This window comes from Camelus ferus, chromosome 6 (genome assembly GCF_009834535.1).
Source record: "Camelus ferus isolate YT-003-E chromosome 6, BCGSAC_Cfer_1.0, whole genome shotgun sequence".
Taxonomy (NCBI): Eukaryota; Metazoa; Chordata; class Mammalia; order Artiodactyla; family Camelidae; genus Camelus; species Camelus ferus.
Genome location: NC_045701.1, coordinates 92,219,371 through 92,238,840, shown reverse-complemented (window position 1 = coordinate 92,238,840; position 19,470 = coordinate 92,219,371). Strand labels below are relative to the sequence as shown.

The window sequence follows — 19,470 nt, the reverse complement described above, 5'->3', positions numbered from 1 at the left end:
TCACCACATGCCACGGCGAGCACTGTCTCTGAGGAAGCATTACCTCTGGCTGGGTTCTCTCTCTCCAAGTGGCAAACCAAAGACCAACTTACAAAGCTGCTGGACTTTGCCCTCCTTGCTGACTGGCAAGGACACCAAGTTCTACTCGGGGACAGTCACACCATGACTCACCTGTGTGCTGTCAACACCTGCAGGGCGTGTCATTCTCTTCATGTTGCTCCCTCTAAGAGCAACCACTTCCCCCCATTTAAAAGTAGCTGCTGAGCTGTCTAGAGGACCTCATGGTAAATTAGCAACTCAACACAACACAACAAAAACCAAGAAAGTAAACCGAGTCCAAGCCCTTCCTCATTCTTGACCACATTTCTGAGGCCCCTCCTGCCCGAGATGGACAGAAGGGGCAGCGACTCACAGACACGTGCCTCCACATCCCTGCGTCTCCCCTGCGCCTGCACTCACGGAAGACGCAAGCCCTCCGTGGACCCCAAGGCCACCAAGCGCCACTCACTGAAGAACTGAGTGGACGGGGCGCTCCAGGGCTGGTTTCCACAGCAACAGCAACCTGTTCATACTGCAGAGGGAGAGTCCTCTTTTAAACAGCACTGTTCTCTAGACCTCTGGAGAAGCACGCGCTGTGAGAGCATGTTCCCAAGCCCTCCGCACGGCCTTCACTTCAGAAACGGAGGGACAGCCCGGAACCCAGGTGCGTCTTGGTTCCTCTGATGTGCCTGGTCTGGGTGCGAGGAAAGCTGGCATAACGGGAATAGTAACCTTATCTTCAGGAGTAGGACAACACTCTGGTTGTCGGGTAAATAAATCCAGCGCTGTGGCCCCACCAGCTACCTCACCTCACCTGAGAGATTCCAAGCGAGTAAATGAGGAAAAAACAGGGCTTTATCTCAATGATGAAAATACTCTAGTCTAGAATATTCCTTTTCAAAATTCACTGTATGAAAAATAAAAATTATACATCCCAAGAATGTAGTATGTAAAGGAAGGGCACGGGCCCCTTAGCAACAGAGGAAACGAAGTTAACACTTTCCGTGCTGCCGCTGGACTCAAATCTATGTTGGTCAGTCATGGAGCCTTTTAAATACAACCAGTTCAGACGACTTCTGCGGGTGCACACTAGTATCACTGACACGTGCCGTTTCCAACTGGGTCAGTAATGCACTGAAATGCACAGAAGGCTTACGACAAGCCATCAAAATTAACAACATTTCTGTCTGCAAAAAGAGCGACCATTTTGTCAGGGCAGGTGGGAAGCTAATCTCTCTTAAAGGAGTTTGTTTAACTTCTAGTGTTCAATTTGTCCTTGAGAACATAAATAGAGAAAACAATTTAAAAGGTGTACTGGGCTAAAGGATAAGAAACTCGGCTGCAGCCACACCCCTGCTTGGCAGGGCACTGCCTCACCTCTGCAACTCCTGCAGGGCGGGCCTGCACCGGAAGCCGCCCACACTGAGCTCAGAAACGCGCTGAAAGGGGAAGGGTCTGGAGAGAGAGGAAAAAGGCTAAAGTGAAAAAAGGAGGGGACTTCTTTTCTAATCATGAAGGCTTGAACGTTCCAGGTGAAGTTAAGGTGAAAACGACCTGCTCCATTGTTAGGTCAAAGGGCATTCACCCCGCCCCCTCCCCCGCTGGGGCCCACAGGCAGGCGCGCCCCCTACCGCACGACGTCTCCTCCCTGGCCTCGGCAGGCACTATCTCTGGGGCTCAGCACTGGCCCTCTCCTCTCAGCTTTAAATAGGAACAGTCCACCTGCCCAGGGCTCCTGAGGTCTCTCCCGGGTCCCCACCTCGTTCTAAAGGCATCTCAAACGCCAGGTATCCGAACCTGCTCTTCCACCCCTAGACTTCTCCAGGCAACCTGCCCCATTTTAACAGATGGGAACCGCATCCTTTCTGCTGCTCAGGGCAAAAACCGAACAGTCACCCTTGGCTTGTTCTCACTCACCCATTTCCAATCCATGAGTAAATGCAGTTGACTATTTCAAAACACCCAGAATCCAAGCACCGTCTCGCCAAGTCAGCGTCAGTTCTTGCCTAATTACTTTCATCAGCCCTCAAACGCCTTTCCTGGCCTCTGCTTGCTCCCTGTGATAAAGTCACAACATAGCAGCTGGAGCAGCCTTTGAAGGCCCAAGGTCACTCTTCTGCCGAACCCTCCCTCTGCTCCCACCTCTGAGGAAAGGGCACATTCACAAGGGCCTGCACAGCCCGCCTGGTGTTCTGACCTGCTCTCCCACCATTGTGTGCTCCGGCCTCAGCCTGGCGCTCCCCGGAGATGCGCCCAGGCGCCTCCCTCGCAGCCACATCTCTGCTCAAGCACCACGTCCCCACCTGTCGCCCTATTTAACATGGCACGTTCCCGAGCCCCGAGCCCTCTGGAATGCCAGACCCAGCGCTGTGACTTCCCCCTGCCACTCACCACTCCGCCTCACACTAGGTACTGTACTGCTGTTTACTGGTTGCTGCCCCTTTAGGACACAAGCTGTAAGAGTCTAGGGATACACCCCGAACACCCACAGGGAGTGTTTACAACAGTGACTGTCTGCCCAGACTTCCACACGCGGACAAACCCAGAATCCACACAGCACACCCACAGTGCGACAATTTCAACACGAGATTAAAGCATCAGAGCTCATGACCCTCACTACGTCACCATGTAGGTGTTGGAAAAAAGTTGTGGGTCTGATTCGTGTACTGACTCACAAAAAATGAGAGGAAAATTACATACTTCTTGGAGAACCAGCCCAGAACTGACAAGAGCGGATGTTCCTCCACACGCAGTCTCGAGGCTTAGGCTCCAGCCACTCCCGGCCCCCATCCTTCTCAGATCACCAGGAGGCCCGTCTTCTCCTGGCGCTGCCTTTGGAGAAAAAGATGCTCATGATCACAAAATGTTGGGATCCGTACTAAGGACAACGTGGCCCCGGTCTTCATACACTTTCCGTTGGCTTCTGTTCAACTTGGTGGCGGAGGTAAAAATAAATACTTTTAGCCACTGCCTTCAGCTGAGTCTTAAATACAGTATTAGGAGACAATGCAAGATTTTACTGAGAAAAAGTGAATTTTTAATTATCTTGTGAAACTACTTAGAAAAACACACAATGTTCACAACTATAAATTTAAACCTTTTGCACTAAAAACCATGAGACAACAAACACAAAACCACAGGCATGAACTGTAAACCTGTATTAATTGTCATCTAGTCTTGAAGTTAATTCTTAGTAGTAGTTCAGTATTTTCCTCCTTGGCAATTCTAATGTTTTAGCACCAAAGGATCTCCCACAGAGGTACTCGTAACAACTCTGGTTGCCAGTGTAAGGAGATGCTTCCGTCTGCACTACTTCACACACGCGCCGTCCACTCTCACACCCACACAGGAGGCATGTGGAGATGCTGTCACACGCTGACAATGGAAATAAGACAGAGGGCACACGTGTCACACACGTCTTTAATGTAGTGCATTCGTAGAAAAAAGGCCAGCTTTCGCTCCCAGGCGTGCTCTCGTCCTCGTATTTTAATATCATGATTTAGAAGATGCAGACGTTATTGCCTAAATATTACTCTATACATTTCCATCAGTGTTCAGGAAAACACTTTTTAAACTGCTACTTAATTTACACCGTAATTACCAGGTTACAGCTTTAGCTCATTGGCAATTTTGGAAGCAATATTTTTGAAAGCTATGGACGTCCCTGATATCCGCTTGAACCGGACCCCGTTCAGAGACAGTCTGGGCAGCTTGCACACCTCCATCTCCCACTGCACGAGGCTCTCTGCGTGCCCATCGCCGTGAACACAGAAGAGCAGGAAGCGCTCTCTCTGCTCATAGTCGCAGTTATTGGCGTCCAGCACTTTGCGGATCTCCCGCATCATGTCATTGGGATCCATGGAACTAGTGGTTTTCATGCTCCAGGTAAAGCGCAGGGAACGAGGCTTTGCTTCTTTGTTTTCCTCCTTTTGTTCAGCAGATACGTTGCGACTGAAATGCACAGTGGCAGGTTTATTCTTAACTGCACAGCTAGTTCATGACCACATCTCCAATACAGCATAGTAAACGACTTCCACATTTTTCCTGCATAGACTCACATTTGGTAATTTGCTCCTTTACCACAAAGTATTCATCTCTTTTTCCTTCTCCCCTAAATCATAAGTCACACACACACAAAATCTACCTGGGTGAAAAATCTTCACCAGTCATCTGTACTTATTAAAATTAAGAAAATAGTTTGTTAAACAGAATTCTTGGCAATCAGGCAAAGCAGAGAGAGGGCGAGCGCATCTCCTAGAGCCCAGCCCTGCCCATCCAGGCTGGCTGCAGGGGGCAAGATGCCGGCAGGGCCCCTCAGAGGCCCAGCTCAGGAAGGAGGGGTCAGCAGTCCAGCCTCCAGCTCTGCTGGGCCTGGCCTTCTCCTCCACCGCAATTTCTAAAAATTTACCACAATCTCTACTGTAACTGTTCCTCAGGATAACCAGTGGCTCGGCAAGTTTGAAATTGCTTTCCCTGCAGACAGCTCCAGATGTTAAGCACAGCTGGATGGAGGGTAGGCCATTCTCTCAGTCCCTTCCACCCACCTCAGCACTTTTCCTTCACTTTTGTTAATTTCAACTTTCAATTTCACAGTTAAAAAGAATTCTTAGACGGCACTACCTTCTTACTAAAATAGGAAAATGAAATGAGGCTTTTTGCTGGCAAGCAGTAAACGACCAGTTTGGATGAAAACTGTACGAATTCACAGTGCAGGCTGTGGTCCCAGTCTCCGCGAGGTGGTGTCACAGCAGGGCCCCACGCGTGGCTCTCAGGAACTCCAACAAAAGGCACCCGCTGTCTCACTGCTCTGAGGCATTCAATCATTGCTGCCACAAAACACTGTTCACACTCTCCTTTGTGTCTGGGCACCTCAATTAAGAAAGTCAGTACCTGACACTCTTGTGCATTAAAAACTTTCTGGATATGTAGTTAGATACACTTAATCCTCTGGCAAATTCATCAGAGCTGAGGCTGGGCCAGAGGTTTTACTGTGCATACGGCTCTCCCTGTCGCCAAACTGCTAACAGAATACTGAGTTTGATTCACATCTACCAAAACTGTTTGAAAGCTTCCTACATAGAAAATGCTGTTAGATACGAAATAGGCTACAAACATGAGCAAAAGCTCTCTAAGCTGGGGCGGGGGAGGAAAGATGTAACACAAGAAGACTGCAGTAGCAGGTAACATATGAGCAGTTGGCTGGAGTCACAGGAGAAGTGGAGCCTGCCCAGCGGGGGCGTGCATGCAGAAAGGCAGGGCGGGATAAGGAGGCAAGGGCTCCAGCAGGGTTGGGTGGCACATGAGAAGAGCTGTGAAGAGGTCGTGGGATGGTGGTGGACGAGAGTTTGTGTGTCGAGCAGAAGAAATAACATAAGTGAAGGCCAGGAGGTATGGAAGGCACAGAACGTGTTGCAGGCACAATCAACTGTACAGACGGACAGGAGCTGAGGGCACAGCGTCAGGCCCCCCGCCCCCAATCCATGCAATGACAGCTACACAAAACGTAAAAGAAAACATAATTCTTTAAAAAAAAATCTAATTTGAAATATGAAAACTCTACTCAATACCCTGCTTTCACCCCTGGAGACCAGATCTACACCAGGAGTTGTCACCATGCTCCCATCGGCTCCCATCGGCTCCGGGACCTCACTTCAGATACCGGACATGCTCAGGCAGGAGGGCTGTGCATTTTAACACGCAAACACCCTGTCAGCTGGGGCTGGGATCTGGAGGTTCCGCCCAGCGGGCGGCGAAAGCACTTGAGCGCCCTCACGTGGCCACTGGGCACCAAGCCACTCAGGGGCCCAGGTCCACGTGATGCTGGCCTCACTATGCAGTCCTGCCCAGAAGCGGGACTATGACGCAGAACAGCGTTGCCTCTGCCACGGAAAAGAGGTAAATACCTATAAAATATTTAAAGTAAAAATCATTTCCCTCACCTTGAGCCCTCATATCTCCCGTTCCTCTCATATTCAGTTGGAAGCCTCAACGAATAGAATTCAGAAGCACAGAGAAGTGGGAAAGAGAAAAGAGATCTTACACAGCAGTACACAACAACCTGTATGTAAACACAAACACTGTAAAGTGAACGCATCCAAAGCACTTTTGGGCTTTTAAAAACTCCTCCTTTCATAGGGGCGACTCAGCCAGAGACCACGATCCATGCATCTACAGGCCGTGTGGGGGGCGAGATGCACACCCGCTTCACATCCACTGCGGGCAACCCCGGCCAGCTCTGGGCCTGAGCGCACTCATGGTCTTGGACTGGAGTCACTCTGACTTTTCAATCACCCCTCGAAGTGCAATGGGTTTCCAGGGAACAATCATGGAGTGGTCTCCCACAGGAAGAAGGCACTCTTCCCACAGCTTCTGACAAAGCAGCCTTTCAGTGGCCCACAGGCAGGCCAGCACCAGGGAGGTGAGTGGCGCAGCACACACAGCCTCACAGGTGTGCGTTCTGAGACAGCGAGCAGCGCTTCTGGTCTCGACTGTCATAAAAAAATACCCACCTAGTAGGAGTGACATTTAGTACAGCGCAGTCAGTAAAAAGGAGGCATATTTCTTCAGTGGCTGGCTGGAAGTGGCTTTTAGAGACAACACTACTTACTCTTCAATTCTTGGAAAAGATTAAAACATTTCTGCTATACATCTGTCCATGTCTTAATTTCTGAAAAACCCAAACCAAATGAGGCTGTAGATCTGAATTTTATGCTTGTTTCTAGTATCAGGATATTAGCTAATTTCTCTAGCATTTTAAAGCATTTTGCTAATGCGATCATCCATGAAATAAAAAATGACAACACAGTTACCACTTACCTTGTGCATGCTTGAGGCTAACCATTAATTGCACACTGTTACTGAGCATCTCACTCTTCAAACAGAAGCATGCTAAGTGTTATTAGTATAAAGACAGAATTATTTGGATGCTAAATAATTCTACCAGAGACAGAAGACGCACAGAGCATGCGCAGGCCTCTTGTTACATGGGTGCACGGTCCCTTTAAAATGCCTAACAGAGTTAATCTTTTTCTTTCCAGTTTCCTTTCAAAGAAATAAGTATTTAGTTCTCGGCAGAAAGTTTAGTTTTTAAGGAAAAAAAACAGGGCTAGAAAGCCAAACTTGATGTTAATTGCAGGAGCCATTTTGAGGTGAGGATTGAAAAAAAATGTGTATATGTAAGTCCTACCTTTTGATAAACCTGAATGACATGTTTCTAAAAGAAATTAAGCCAAAGAAAAAAAATTAACAAAAATGACTTCCACAAGTTAAATAGTCAATTACAGAGAACAAAAAACAGCAAGTAAAATGGGGCTCCCCTCCTGTCCGACAGTGAAACTGTGACATTTGATGAAAAAGTCATCGCAGATAAGTGGCATGTGATCTTTTAACAGAAAAATAAAAACATCTGTGCTTGCAAGAAAAAATTTAGCAGTAAATATTGACATCAGCTGTAATTAAATTAAAGGTTCTTCAGATGGATATACCTCGAGCCAACAAAATTCAACATCTTGTGTTAAAGTCATTTGCAATGTATTAGTAATAACATTTCTCAATTTTCTTCAGAATACTTTATGAACAAAATCTCACCTTATATAGAAAAATTAAAAATTTCATTATAAAATATCTATGAAGGGAATTATTACTTATTTCAGGAAGATGATTTAAACATTAACAGAACCTCTGCCACGGTGGTATGATATAAATCACTTTTTAAGAAAAAAAAGTTTCTGGAGGTTTTTTTTTCCCCTTGCAGTTTTAATACACTTGACATACAGCACTCTAGTAAGTTATGGGGAGTTTAAAATGAAGTAGACTTTTCAGAGTTTTAGCTACCAAAATGAACGAAAATTAAATGACAAGAGTAGGGGTTTTATTTTTATGTAATAAACTGGAAAGTTGCATTTAAAAGAAGTGACTCTGCTCGTTAAAAACAATTTAAGAAGATGCTTAAAGGAGGCTGTACTGAACAGAGTATGACACAAAGAACTTCAAACTGTGGACCAGGCTTGTATGATCATGTGACCAGCACTCCTGGGCAAGTACAGGTTGGCCTATCAGACTATTTCTAGAACTCGGTCTATGAGCACAGGAGGCACACGTAAGTATTTGCTGAGTGACTGAATTAATACATTCCTTCCCCTAATTTTTCCCCCCTAATTCGGGATGACTTCAGCATTGCTTCAGATCCCAACCAATTCTAAAAGTATCTAACTGCTGTAGATAACCGTCAACCACTTCATAATCAGCTCAAAAGTAGTACACGGCAGGGCTACACACAGAAAAGATCATGCATGTGAAAATATTTTGTAAATAATTAAACACTACATAAATACAGGGCAGTATACTTCAAAAGATTATTTTAGTTGAAAATTGATTAAAAGGTCTTTAAAATGTATTCTCATTTCCAAATTTTCTACCTGAGAAAGTCAGGTATCATAGGGCTGCCTTTCTCAACTTTTCCTCCTACAAATCCCTTCAGGTACAAAGAAGAGGCGGCCGCAGGGCTGGAGCTCTCACCCTCCTCCACGGGGACGGATCCTTACGAGCCAGCAAGGCCAGGCTGTTCCGCTCGCAGGGTATGGGTGACTGAGTATGTGCCGAGCTGGTGGCCAGGTCCCCGGGGGTGGGGAGGAGCGGCCAGGCCCTGGGGGGTAGGCCTCGCCCCCTCTGCCCACAGAGGGCCTCAGAGGTTGCAGAGCCACAGCTCTCTGAAGCCACACAACACGCAGGGCCCTGCTAGGAGCAGAGTGTAGCCTTCTGATACCAGCCTTCTTCCCACCAAGTCCCGGCAGGTCTCCCTGACGGCATCTCAGTGCCAACACCGGACCTTTCAGGTGCTAGCCCCTTAATCCTGGCAACTGTCGTTAGGGGAGGGCAAGAAGCAGACGTGGCAGCAGCAAGGACCCCGAGTGTTTTTAGGAATGAACCGACTACAACTGAAGCACAGGACCAAGGGGACTACAGCCCTTGGACTGCAAACTAACAAACAGAAGATGATCTTTCTGCAAAATGTGGGGGTGGAAGCTGAATAATAAGATGATCCCCCCCACCAGAATATTTTTAACAAGAAACCTCAGTCTCTAATTTCAATTCAAACACTTGAAATAAATTTAATTAGAAAATGAAGGAGAAGGACTCGTGCCTGTAACAGTCCTTGGCGGTCGTCTACCAGGGAGCACTACATACCGGGCTCCTGTGGGGACACGGACTCTTTCGCTGCAGGATCTTGACCGTGTGCTTTAATCTCTCTGAACCTCATCTCCAGTCTCTTCTACACAATGGGATGTTCTCCTCACAGGGCAGATTGTGGGGATTAGACAGAATGTGTGTGTATACACACACTCATATTTACGCATGTAAAACGAGGATTTCTGTATCTATCAGTCTACAGACACCTGTTTATCTCAGTGCACAGTAAGCACGCAGTATATGGTGGTTGATACTACTTTTATCAATGATAGTATTAAGATGACCAGAAAAACAGCACAAAGGAGACAAATAAATTCAAGGGCTTTAATGACATGCAAGGTTTTGCTTGGAGAGCCCATCACAAACCAAAGTGTAAGGACACAGAGCTGACCGTCCTGCCTGTGACTAGAGCTGGGACAGACATGACTCTGCACATCCCCTCTGCGCACAGGGCCTGGGGGCGAAGCAGCAGTTGACACTAAGCAGCCCGGTCTCCAGGGAAGGAGCTAAGGCATGGGGAGGCCTGGGACAGCCTTGTGATGACCCTGGAAAGAAGCAACGAATTATCTGGGGGTCACCAGACTCTTCTTGGACTGAACTCACTGTCTCCCTTGCTGGTCACAGGTACCCCAAATCTGCCAAGGCTCTCTGGACCGTTCTGCTCCTCTGCCCAGTCTGGAACGGGGCGTCTCAGCAAAGGGGCTGAGAAGAGAGTACGAGGGTAGACTGGAGCCTTCTGACTCCTCTGACCTCTCGTCAGTGCTGATGGGTAGCACAGGTCCTCCCTAATCTGGCATTCAACGTCAGGAGGGCAAACAGATCATCTGGGGAATGACAGATTAATGTGACTTGTCTATGTTTTTGATGACTCATTTAAAATAAAATTACTGGAGGAATTCGGGAGAGTGAAAAGTGATATTTAGCTTAGCGGGTGAATGATAACAGTGTGGAACAGATCAGCAGGCTGAGGGGCCACAAGGAATGCAGAGAAACAGAGGAGGGTGTGGGCCCTCATAGACTGCTGTTCTGTAAGACACAGACGATGAGCAAGAGGGTCTGTAACAGGCAAACCTGCAGGACACCTAAGCTTAAGTTCAAAGAATTTCCTCTGGGCATCCTGGAACTGCAGGGTCTCTCAGGTTTCCTGGGTGTGGTCAAGGCTAAAGGTGCATTTGCCTATTTGCTTATGTTGCAAACTGGTATTTCTTCTTTTTCCTCTTGTAGCAGCCAATGCTTCTAGGCTTTGCAACCTCCATACTAGATTCTGGAAATAAAGTTAAAGTACCTCAAAGGACCTTTAGAGATTTCCCAAGGCCCCAAATGACAGCCTACTGGACATAAGAAAGGTTTCATACATGACCAGACACTAGCTTCTTTCTGAGAATAAAGCAAGAACTTTATCTTCAAAGCTATACAAGATGAGAAAGATCACTTGTTCTTACTGTAACTTACTGACTTACGGAGTGCCAGCCCCCCGACTACATGGGATCTGGGGTTTTGCTAAACTGCAGTGAACATGCCACATGGAGAGATGTGATGAAAAGGAACAGTAATTAAAGAACCACCACCACCTCCCAAGTGCTAGAGAACTTTGAGTGTTGTGAAAAAATTACGAGCTCTGTAATTTCTCTTCTAAGAGGCTTTAAAAGTATACACTTAGATATACAAGCCAGAAAAACCTGAGCTACAAGGAAAAGCCTCTGTGCAGTGGCTTCACACAATGGAGAAGACATTTCTCCTTTTGTTCTCGTGTTTGCTTGAACCAACCAGCACCACTTGGCACTTACCTCCTTGTGAGTTTGGAAGTTAATTTACTAAAAAGATTAGTGGAGCCTCGGCTTCGAGTCTGCGACAACGGTGTGGCTTCATGGGACAGACTGGGCGAGGCAGGTGGGCCGTTATACGTGGCAGTGCGCCGCTCCCGGGGCTGGCCGTGAAAAGTGCTACGACTGGCGGTGCCTCTTGGGAAGCGGGTTCGATCTGGGGTGGCTGCACTGCTAATACTGTGTGTGGACGCAACTGGAGCTCTCTGGTCAGGAGCAGTGCTGCGAGATCAGAAAATGACAGACTCTTACATCTTTGTTCACAAAAACCCTGGCTTTCTGGCAAACATGGCACACGAACATTTACAATCACAATATACCTTTCATATAGAGTGGAGAAAACTAGCCATATAAACCCAGATCCAAGGAGTATTTTACAGGACTTAGGAGCAAAACATAAGTTAAATGCGAAAGGGCACCAAAGGAACAGTATATAATGAAACAAAAACCTCACAGCATTTCAGAGAATCATACATACATATTTTCAAGGACAAGATAATGCAGGGAAATTCTAGAACAAAGAATGGTTAACTCAAGTTTTTCCCCTTTGTTTCCCTCTCAAATTGCTTACATGCAGGAACCTTGCCAATATAAAAGAAATAAAGGCTATGCAGGTGGAGCCGAAGAACAGGCAACTAAAGAGTTTGGAAGCACACAAATGACGAAGTACTGCAAACCTCCACATGCTGGAAGCAACCTGGAAAGAGGGGGATTTCTTACACCTTTCACAGCACGAAAGAGCATGAAGACACACAGATGACCAAGCACCATGAGACAGGATGGGCTGAACTAAAACCACACACAGGAAGGACACTCTGTGGACAACTGGAACAAAATCTTGGACTGTAAAATCCACAGCACAAAATTAAGAAGCAGTGGGTACACATTAGTTTTACAAGGAATGTGCATTTTTCTTACATAGCCTTGGAGTTATCTCCTTCACTGTCTATTGGAGGTAACATCATCTTGGGGTGCCCAGAGGCTGACATGGACATCGACTTCTGATGTCTCAGCCGACAGGTGGAGGATGTGGTACAAACAGAGGCAGGGCTAGCTGCGTAAGCGAACATTTCTGTCAGGCTGGGAGGGGGTTTGGGTTCAGGCAGAGGCAGAAACAACAGTATGATGGACCAGTGACAAAAAGAGCAACCTGCTGTGTAAAGCATATAACCTTCCTCCCCAAACCACCTCATTTTTGTCAAAGAACAAAAATCTCTTAAACTTGTTTTGGGGATTCTGGAACAGCTGCTAACTTGTATCTGCTTTTTTTTTTTTTTAAACAGCTAATTTTTAAAGTTGACTAGCTTTCAAAATAAAACATCATATATGTTTGAATATTTCTGTGAGAGGGACAATGTCTTCCAAGCTACATGTAAAATAAGGCCTATTCTAAAAGAGAAGTCTCTATTCAAATGGAAGTGGTAAATGAATCTATAATACTATGAGCAAACGGTGCTCTCGAACTGTTCCCAAAGCACACTGACGTGCTGTAAATGAACTAGTAAAATTATGGGTAAAGCAGTAACTAGCTGTATTTGTCAAAGTATCCTATGTTGCTCAACTATAATTGAGAACCTTCTTACTCAAAGGCCATTCACTTTTTTATAAACAATTCACAGTACCCAGGGAGTCAAAAGAGACCCATTTTTCAAAGTGGGAAAACTAGTAAGAGCAAATTAAATGTCTACAGACAGAGAAAGAGTGACAGAGTGGTGAAAAAGCTTAAGGCTGCAGCTTCACCTGGCAGACAGCTACCGAACAAATCTGTCCCCTGTCCTCGATTCCAGCTCGGACATCATGTCCTTGGAATTCCCAAGGGGCAGTTTCTTTCCTTTAAGGAGAATCAGGGATTTAGAATTCTGACCACACCCTTTCAGTGTCTTTCTGCAGAAATCCTTTCAAAGCCTGAAACTTAGAAACCATCAGGTTCTTTCCTTCATGCCCCAAATGCAGAGCAACCGGGACACCATGTTGGTGTCAACTCCCTAACAAAGCTCTGGTGAGCCGGGTCCTCCCCACTTCTACTCTGAAGGTCTTAGTGCAAAGCTTCATCTCTCTCACAGGGCTGGTTCCCCAGTCACCTGTCTTCACTGGTCTCCTGGCCTCCAATCTCACAGCTTCCAGTCTATCCACCATACAGCTGTGAACTGTCTAAAATGCAAACCTGACCGAGGCACTCATCTGCTTATCAACTTGCAAACACACACTGTGTCTTCACGATAAAGTTCAAACTCCTCACCCTGGCAACCAAGTCGCATCCTCAGGCATCCACAGCTTGCCCTGCCCCCTCTCTTTACTGTCTATTGTTACCTCCTGGAACTCGGCTTTCTGGCCCTCCTGAGAGGGTGCATCAGGTCAGAGAGCTTTTGCAGGTGCTATTCTCAGTGTCTGGAGAGCTGGCATCTTTCTGCTTTCATCCAAATGCAACCCCCTCCACAAACGCTTCACTGGTTCCCGCTCCCATCAGGAGTCACCCTTCCCTTCCGTGTGCTCATTGCAGGCACTTGCCACTGCACACCACACTGGACTGCGGTGACTCCTGCCTGCTTGTGCGCCCTGAAAACACCACCTACAATCTCATCAACACATCCCCGGTGTCAGCGGTACGCCTCAGGGAGAGCAGGTCCTCAATAAATGTTCTCCTAACTGGTAAGGTAAGTTAATGGAATGAGCCACTGGAATCCTAACAGTCCCAAAATGATGGAGACAGGTCTTCACACTAAATTGCTCAAGAAGATCTGCTTGGCTCTGCATTTCTGTTTGACAGTTCTGCCCTCTGACTTGGGAGAATGTCTCTAATACAGTCACAGAACTGGAAACAAGTGCCTCATAGAGATTACACACAGATTCACGTTTGTGCTTCTGACACTCTTCCTGTGGTAAACAACACTCGAATCCTGCTTTGGCAGAAACAGGTTGCTGGTCTCTAGGTGTTGTGGAGTCCACGCCAGGCTTCTCCAGCCAGCCTGGCCGGTGACGGATTTAGAGGTGGGCACATGGTCAGGGCCAGACCCGCACAGACCGAGAAGACGACCCCAGGGCTTCTGTCTGAGGAGAGCTGAGTGTGGGAAGACGTTAGGGCCGACGTTGCGGAGCCCAACGTGTAAGTCCTGCAGAAGCAGGACTGTGAGACAGACCCTCACTCTACCCCTGGACTTTTAGTGACAGGAGTTCACAGATGCCCTTTTGAATTTACATTTATTTGGGTTCCTCACTGATGGAACAATCTGAAGAAACGCTTTGTTGTTTCCATTATGCATATGCAGACACACTTGCACACAGACACAATTTTACTGATCTTTAACAAGTTCCGAGTAAGCACAACTATCTTGTGCTCTGCTGTGTGTTCAGAGCAGGTCAAGGGTCAACACACTTCATTGCTCCCAACCAGCTGCTAACATTCTCTTACCCAAATTAGCAGCTAGGATCAATGGAAGCATTAAGAAAGCAGGGGAAGAAGAGGAGGCAGGGGATATGTGGCATCTTCCCTGGAGACTATCAATGTCCCAATCCGCGGAGGAGGGGGCTCGTAGCCAGCGCACCAAGCAAGCAGACGCTCCACCTGCCCCAGTGAGGCCTGCCGCCCCTTGGGCAGTGCCGCTCTGACCCACAGGGCACAGAAGCCCCGGGCGACTGTGTGGACAGACACCCTGCCACGAAAAACTAACTCCCCGAAAGTCAGAGCCAATCCTAAAAAGGAAGTGTAAACTCGTATTTTCAGCATAAATTATTTCATTTGGGACATAATCTTAAAGGCAACTTAGTGAACAACTTCTTTAGAAATTTAATCATGTCACATTAAGAGTTCTACAAAGCCAATAACAAAACAGATGTGTTTTTTTGACTTCTAAAAGCAGGCCTACTACCTTGATTTAAGAAACAATAAATTCAATAAATCTTTGCTGAATTTCAAGTTTGTACAAACTCACAAAAGTTCTACTTACAACAGACAACACAACATTACAATGGGCTGCATCAAGTTGGTTGTTGTGAAAGCCAGACAGAACTTCCCCCAGAAAAGTGGTAAAGATGACGGTTATACATTTCACAGACTACCTCACAACAATCTCCATAAACAAAAACAGTAGCTGCATTACATTTCTAGTAGTTCTGGGTCCGAGGAAGAATCATTTTTTATACCTTAACTTACAGAAACAGCAACCGTGTTTCTTAGAATTCAAGTTGTATGAAGTTCCTACTAATCTTCCTGCTTTGTATTTATGTCTGATAATCTTTTTTTTTTTCACTCTGATACCCTTATGGTTATTAAAGGAAAAGTGTTTTCAATTTGTTTGATATGACATGTATCCCATATCAGAACATGGTTACTGATTCAAAGCATACTCAGTGACTGGGGAAAAGCAGAATTAAAAATAGAATCCAAAAGATTCATGTGTTAACTGTGATAAAACCCACACAGCTTTTATTAGGCACGATCATTCTCATGTTGGAATTTTCCATTTTAGCCTTCAGAATGCTGGACTTTTTTTCTTATACACATGTATATAAGAATGTATATAAAAACGTACATGTGTATAAGAAAAAAAGTCCAACATACTGAAGGCTAAAATGGAAATTAATGTCCTTCTTTCAGAAGTTAACACAAATCCAGGCATCCTGTAGCTCACCAGTATTTTAGTCAAGGAATAACACATACATATGGGAGAGGAAAAAGTAACAATCTGCTGCCAAAAAAGTCATCTGTGTACAGAGAAGTTCAGTGCATCTAATTTATGACTCAAATATCTATTTTCAGCATGAGAAAGTTGTCATATTTAGTGCCTGCCTTAACTGAAAGTAAAAAATATGACCATTACTTTGGCATTCAAATCTCCGTATTTTCCCACAATTTTTCAACTCATTCTTAAGAAAGAGTAAGAAAATCCAGGTGTTATTAAAATTTTGGGCCCCATCTTGTGTGGCTGGAGGCTCTGTTTGATTAAAGATAAAGACCACACTATCACAAGCAAAGCATTTGAGTAACTGATGCCAACATAAGCAGTGAGGTCCAGGCCGAGGTGAGGAGGCAGCAGCCCCACTGAGGATGTCTGCAGATAGAACACAGGCAGGTAAGACTCCAAAGATATTAGACAATTCTTAAAATTGTTTCTGAAGAGTGAACTGAACAATGTAGGAGAGGGGAATTAGAGGAGCATGTGCACACACACAAACCAAAAACCAGGGGGCAGACAGACCTTGGTCTGACCAGCCTTTTAAGAAGTCTGACTCTGCACCTCAGAGAATTGCACATTCTAAAGTTTAAAAGGAATATGACAGAACAGTTCAACAATTTTGAAGAATTTGTAAACAGAAGGGTCATGAAACATCACCCCAGTTCTACAGACTAAAATCCATAACAGAAACTTCTGTCTAATTAAGTCTTCTGCTGGTATCTTCTATTCAATCACTTTGAACTAGAAGAAATTTTATTTGAGAATATAACTGTAATAAAAGAAAATTTACCAAAGAATAGACTACTTAAAAAAAAAAAAACAACCAATCATTAATTTCTAAGCTATCTAGCCCAACTGATATACTCAAGTTATTGGCAGTTTTTGATCATAATGAAAAAGACAATGTTAAAACAAGCACACACATAGTATTCAGAAGACAGAATACTGGAATGTAAATATTTTTAAAAAGTCACTGAAAAATAAACATAATCTCACATAACAAGCTTTTCACCTTCATATCAACTCAAATGTAAGTGGTCTGTGGAAGAAGGAAGAATGATAAAATAGTCTGGTTTTAAGGATGAAGGAGGGAAGAAGAATCTTTGTTTGGGCTGTTACAGAAGTTAATGATCAAACGTTTCATCTGACTAACGACAGCTAAAGGAAGCAAACCTTACAATGCAGTTTCAAAAAGTAAACTTCAGAAAAAAAAGGAAAGAAAGTTTTGATGCCAGACATGGGAGTGTGACATGACCAGACAATGTTCAAGTTCAGAGGCCAGGGGACAATGAAAGATGAATTTATTTTATGGATTTCTACTCTAGAACCTCATCTACTCACTTTGACTTTATCTCACCACTCTGAATTTAGTTTTATACTACTCTTCCAAAAAAAACAAAGGAAAATCCATCCTAGTTTGGGAAGTTTGTCTATATAGAATATATTTAACTACTTTACCAATCCAACATTTTTTTCTCTCTCTCCAAACTTAGTTCTACTCCATGCTTTCTGGACCTACTTAATCCTACTTTTCTGACTATTTCTTTCTTACTTTGTAACCCCAGGAAAGTTGTTTGCATAATCTGACTCGTTACTGACATATTACTTTGTTAGTATTTTAAATCACGCTTATCCAATATGATTGCTTCTCTACCAGATTAAAATCACTTGGAAGACTGCATTCTCCACTTCTCTGGGATTCTCAAGTGCATCTAGTAAAGTGAAGACTATGTTACCACTTGTCCCCCGGCCCCTTCAGCACACTGCTGGCCTGCAACTGAAAACTCACCCACCCACCTCATGCTCTGTGTCCTCCAGAGGCCGGCTCCCTGCCTCAGGTCCTTATCTTTTCCCCTTCGACACTGTTCAAGTTATTCATGGGCACAAAATAATCTCCATTTCCCTGTTCATAATTCTACAATTAAACTGTAAGGTTACTATCTATTTCCTCTGGAAAAGCTCCCTGGTTTAACTCAACTCATTCAGTCATCACACAGCTGGCCAGGAGGATAAACTCAAGACAATGAGAAGAACTTGGAATTGTAGGAGCTCACTAAAAATCTGCATTCAAATTTAACTTACCATTAGAGAACACTTACCACCGTTATGTGAATTTTGATCATAAAAACTGAGAAGTAAATAACATCCTTCCATTTCTCTTGGGAAAAACAAATTTTCTTGAAATCAGGTAGAATTTCATACCTGCTTTCTTTGCCGTTCTGAATTACTGAATGCCTGTCAGCTGTAGTTCTTTCACTGCAGACGTAAGTATTCCGCCGCGTCATTCCACCAGATGCTGAATTACTCTATTAAAAAAAAAAAAAGTGGGAGGGGTATTTTCATCTTAAAACTATTTAGTAAGTGTAGTACAATAGGACCCCTCTCATTTAAATAAACATGAATACTCAGTCTTTCAACAAACCTACACTAAAATATCAGCAGTACTGGCCAACAGAACAGAGGCGAAGGCAGCCACTTTTACCCTCTTTCCCACCCTCCATTACTTCTGCAATAATGAAAAACGGCTATGGTAGAGTGACTTTGAAAAGCTCGCTGTAATAATCCACAGAGCAACAACTCATGGATTATTTAAAGCAAAGCAGGAAGAGAGAGAGATCCACTATTTTTAAAAGCTAATACTTTCAAACTAAAAAAATTAAAAAGGAAGGATTATAAATATGAAGTAAATATACAAATAAAAATAATAAAAATTAAAAAGATGTAAATATTAGAGTTAAAGCTATAAAACTATTAGGGAAAACAGGGTAAATCTGCATGACCTTGGATTTGACAAGAGATTCATACACATGACACACAAAAAGCAGGAGTAACAAAAAGGAAAACAAGACAAATTGGACTTAATCAAAATTAGAAACTTTTGTGTATCAAAGAACACTATCAAGAATGTGAAAAGAGAACCCACAGAATAGAGAAGATGTCTGCAAACCCTGTATTTGGTTAAGGGTTAATATCCAGACTATGTAGAGAAGCTTACAACTCAACTACAAGATGACAACCCAATTTAAAAATGGGCAAAGGACTTGAATGAACACTTTTCCAAAGAAGGCATACGAATGGTCAATAAGCACATGAAAAGATGCTGACAGCTACTGGTCATTTAGGAAATGGAAATCAAAGCCACAAGGAGGTACCACTTCACACCCACTTGGACAGCTGAAACAAACAAAACCAGGAAATAACAAGTACTGGAAAAGACTGGGAGAAATGCGGGCTCAGATATAGTAGGGATGTAAAATGGTGCTGCTCTGGTAGAAAAGTTTGGTGGTGCCTCAAAAAGTTAAAACACAGAATTACCATACGACCCAGCAATTTCATTCCTAAGTATATATCCAAGAGAAATGAAAACATAAATCCACACAGAAACTTGTACACAAACATTTATAGCAACATTATTCATCGTAACCAAAAAGTAGGAACAATCTAAATGTCCATCAACGGATAAACAGGTAAACGAACTGGCACATAAAAAGCAACGACTTAGATGAACCTCGAAAATATGCTGAGTGAAAGAAGCCAGTCACAAAAGGCTTGCATGAGTCCATTTATATGAAATATCCAGAACAGGCAAATCCACTGGGAGAGGAAGCAGATGAGTGGTTGCCAGGGGCTGGGGAAGGGAGCATTGGGGTAATTAATTAATGAGTACAGGGTGTTCTTCTGAGGTGTTTGGGAACTAGGGAGAGGTGGAGATTGCACAACATTGTGAATGTATCAGATGCCACTGA

At 44.5% G+C, this 19,470-nt stretch overlaps 1 protein-coding gene across 17 annotated transcripts in view; it reads right to left on the bottom strand.

Annotated features, from left to right (window-relative positions):
- Positions 1-3,053: 3,053 nt before the first annotated feature.
- MARK3 (microtubule affinity regulating kinase 3) overlaps positions 3,054-19,470 on the bottom strand; it is a 92,384-nt gene continuing 75,967 nt past the window's right edge. For 6 of the 17 annotated variants that reach the window (XM_032482741.1, XM_032482745.1, XM_032482743.1 and 3 more), the window contains 5 exons: positions 17,927-18,030; positions 11,016-11,273; positions 7,226-7,252; positions 5,979-6,023; positions 3,054-3,990 (listed from right to left, as the gene is read on the bottom strand). In XM_032482741.1, the coding sequence (XP_032338632.1) occupies positions 3,645-3,990; positions 5,979-6,023; positions 7,226-7,252; positions 11,016-11,273; positions 17,927-18,030 (780 nt within the window). In that variant the 3' untranslated portion in view covers positions 3,054-3,644. The other 11 variants (XM_032482742.1, XM_032482748.1, XM_032482746.1 and 8 more) reach the window with 6 other exon arrangements.